General features: G+C 47.5%; 1 protein-coding gene across 1 annotated transcript; it reads left to right on the forward strand.

Annotated features, from left to right (window-relative positions):
* Positions 1-31: 31 nt before the first annotated feature.
* Positions 32-1,964, forward strand: P2RY1 (purinergic receptor P2Y1). Its single transcript, XM_008927795.3, has one exon. It carries the CDS (start codon positions 161-163, stop codon positions 1,250-1,252), a length of 1,092 nt encoding a protein of 363 aa, XP_008926043.1. The 5' UTR covers positions 32-160; the 3' UTR covers positions 1,253-1,964.
* Positions 1,965-1,970: the final 6 nt, after the last annotated feature.

Raw genomic sequence — 1,970 nt, forward strand, 5'->3', positions numbered from 1 at the left:
CGCCAGGCACCGCCGCTTGGAAACCTCCGAGGAAAATCAGGGCAGGGCTCACCTTCCAGCGAGGTTTCCTTTGCTCTCTCCTTTTTTTTGGATGCGTTTTAGATGCCTGTAGAGACTTCGTTGGTTCGCCTCAGACCTATGTGACTCTGGGGGAAGGATCATGACCGAAGTCCTTCTCTCTGCTGCTCTGAATGGAACTGAACCCAACCTGTTATCCAGCAGCGGCTGGTCTGTGGGAAACGTCACCACCAAGTGTTCTCTGACCAAAACTGGCTTCCAGTTCTATTACCTGCCCACCGTCTACATTCTGGTCTTCATCACTGGGTTTTTGGGCAACAGTGTGGCCATCTGGATGTTTGTCTTCCACATGAGGCCTTGGAGCGGCATCTCGGTTTACATGTTCAACTTGGCATTGGCCGATTTCTTGTATGTCTTGACTCTGCCCGCCCTCATCTTTTACTACTTCAACAAAACAGACTGGATCTTCGGAGATATCATGTGCAAGCTGCAGAGGTTCATCTTCCACGTGAACCTGTACGGCAGTATTCTGTTCCTGACCTGCATAAGCGTGCACAGGTACACGGGAGTGGTGCACCCCCTGAAGTCCCTGGGGAGGCTGAAGAAGAAGAACGCCATGTACATCAGCAGCCTGGTCTGGGTCCTTGTGGTGGCCGCCATTTCTCCAATACTCTTCTACTCGGGAACGGGGATAAGGAAAAATAAAACCATAACGTGCTATGACACAACAACCGACGATTACCTGCGAAGTTACTTCATTTACAGCATGTGCACCACAGTGCTGATGTTCTGCATCCCCTTCATAGTGATTCTTGGTTGCTATGGGCTCATCGTGAAAGCTTTGATTTACAAAGATTTGGACAATTCTCCTCTCAGGAGAAAGTCTATTTACCTGGTTATTATCGTGTTGACGGTCTTTGCCGTGTCCTACCTTCCCTTCCACGTGATGAAGACCTTAAATCTAAGGGCCAGGGTGGATTTTCAGACTCCAGACATGTGTGCCTTCAACGATAAGGTTTATGCCACTTACCAAGTGACGAGGGGCCTGGCCAGCCTCAACAGCTGCGTCGACCCCATCCTTTACTTCCTGGCAGGTGACACCTTCCGAAGGCGGCTTTCCAGGGCCACCAGGAAATCGTCCAGAAGGAGCGAACACAACGTGCAGTCCAAAAGCGAGGAAATGACTCTCAATATTTTAGCAGAGTATAAACAGAATGGAGATACCAGTTTGTGAACAAATGTGGAAGATTTGGGAGCAGTTTGAAAAAATCCTCCGCTTTGAGGCAATAGGAGACTGTAGGGCTACAAGTGTGTGAGGAAAATCTACCTGTCTCAAATTCCTTTTAGGTAAAGCCTCATTTTCTGATCTTAGAAAAAGCTTAACAAAGTCAGTGGAAGGATTCTAATGGAAAATAACGTGTCAAAATTCAGCTTTCCTTCAATAGTCTCATTTCTATCTGACTTGTGTCAGATAAAGTAAAATGAAGTAAATCCCCTAAAGGAGGAAAGCAATCCAAGTGCTTCTAGTTTAATGACTTAGTCTCCCACGTTCAAAAATGTTCTCAGTCAGCCTGTCTTTAAAAATAGGAAATAAAAATAAGAGCAGTATCTTGTCTTCTGAGGCTCAGTCACAGCCTTTCGCTGTTGTACACAAGGATTTAAATGAGAGTCACGATACAGTTATCATTTACAGTTTTATTATTTCTAGTGCTGATAATTATTTGGTAGTTTGGTGGCATTTATGGTTCAGTCCTCTTTCAGTGCCGGTGTTTTACTAAAGGTAGGCTTACTGGTGTGTGCATGGTTGTGCTTTTGGATCGCGATGGTTGTTCACGACAAGTCTGGACCCCCTCAGAGGCCGAGGGCTGGCGGGTGAGGTGGTCCCTGGGGCGCTGGCAGACGGGCCCCCCCAGGGCTGTGTGTTGGTGAGCAGAGGTGTGTGGAGGTGCCCC

Source organism: Manacus vitellinus, unplaced genomic scaffold (assembly GCF_001715985.3).
Source record: "Manacus vitellinus isolate BGI_N305 unplaced genomic scaffold, ASM171598v3 scaffold_45_pilon, whole genome shotgun sequence".
Taxonomy (NCBI): domain Eukaryota; kingdom Metazoa; phylum Chordata; class Aves; order Passeriformes; family Pipridae; genus Manacus; species Manacus vitellinus.

Coding starts and splice junctions, on each gene's coding strand:
- P2RY1 (XM_008927795.3), top strand. CDS start 161: ATGACCGAAGTCCTTCTCTCTGCTGCTCTGAATGGAACTGAACCCAAC.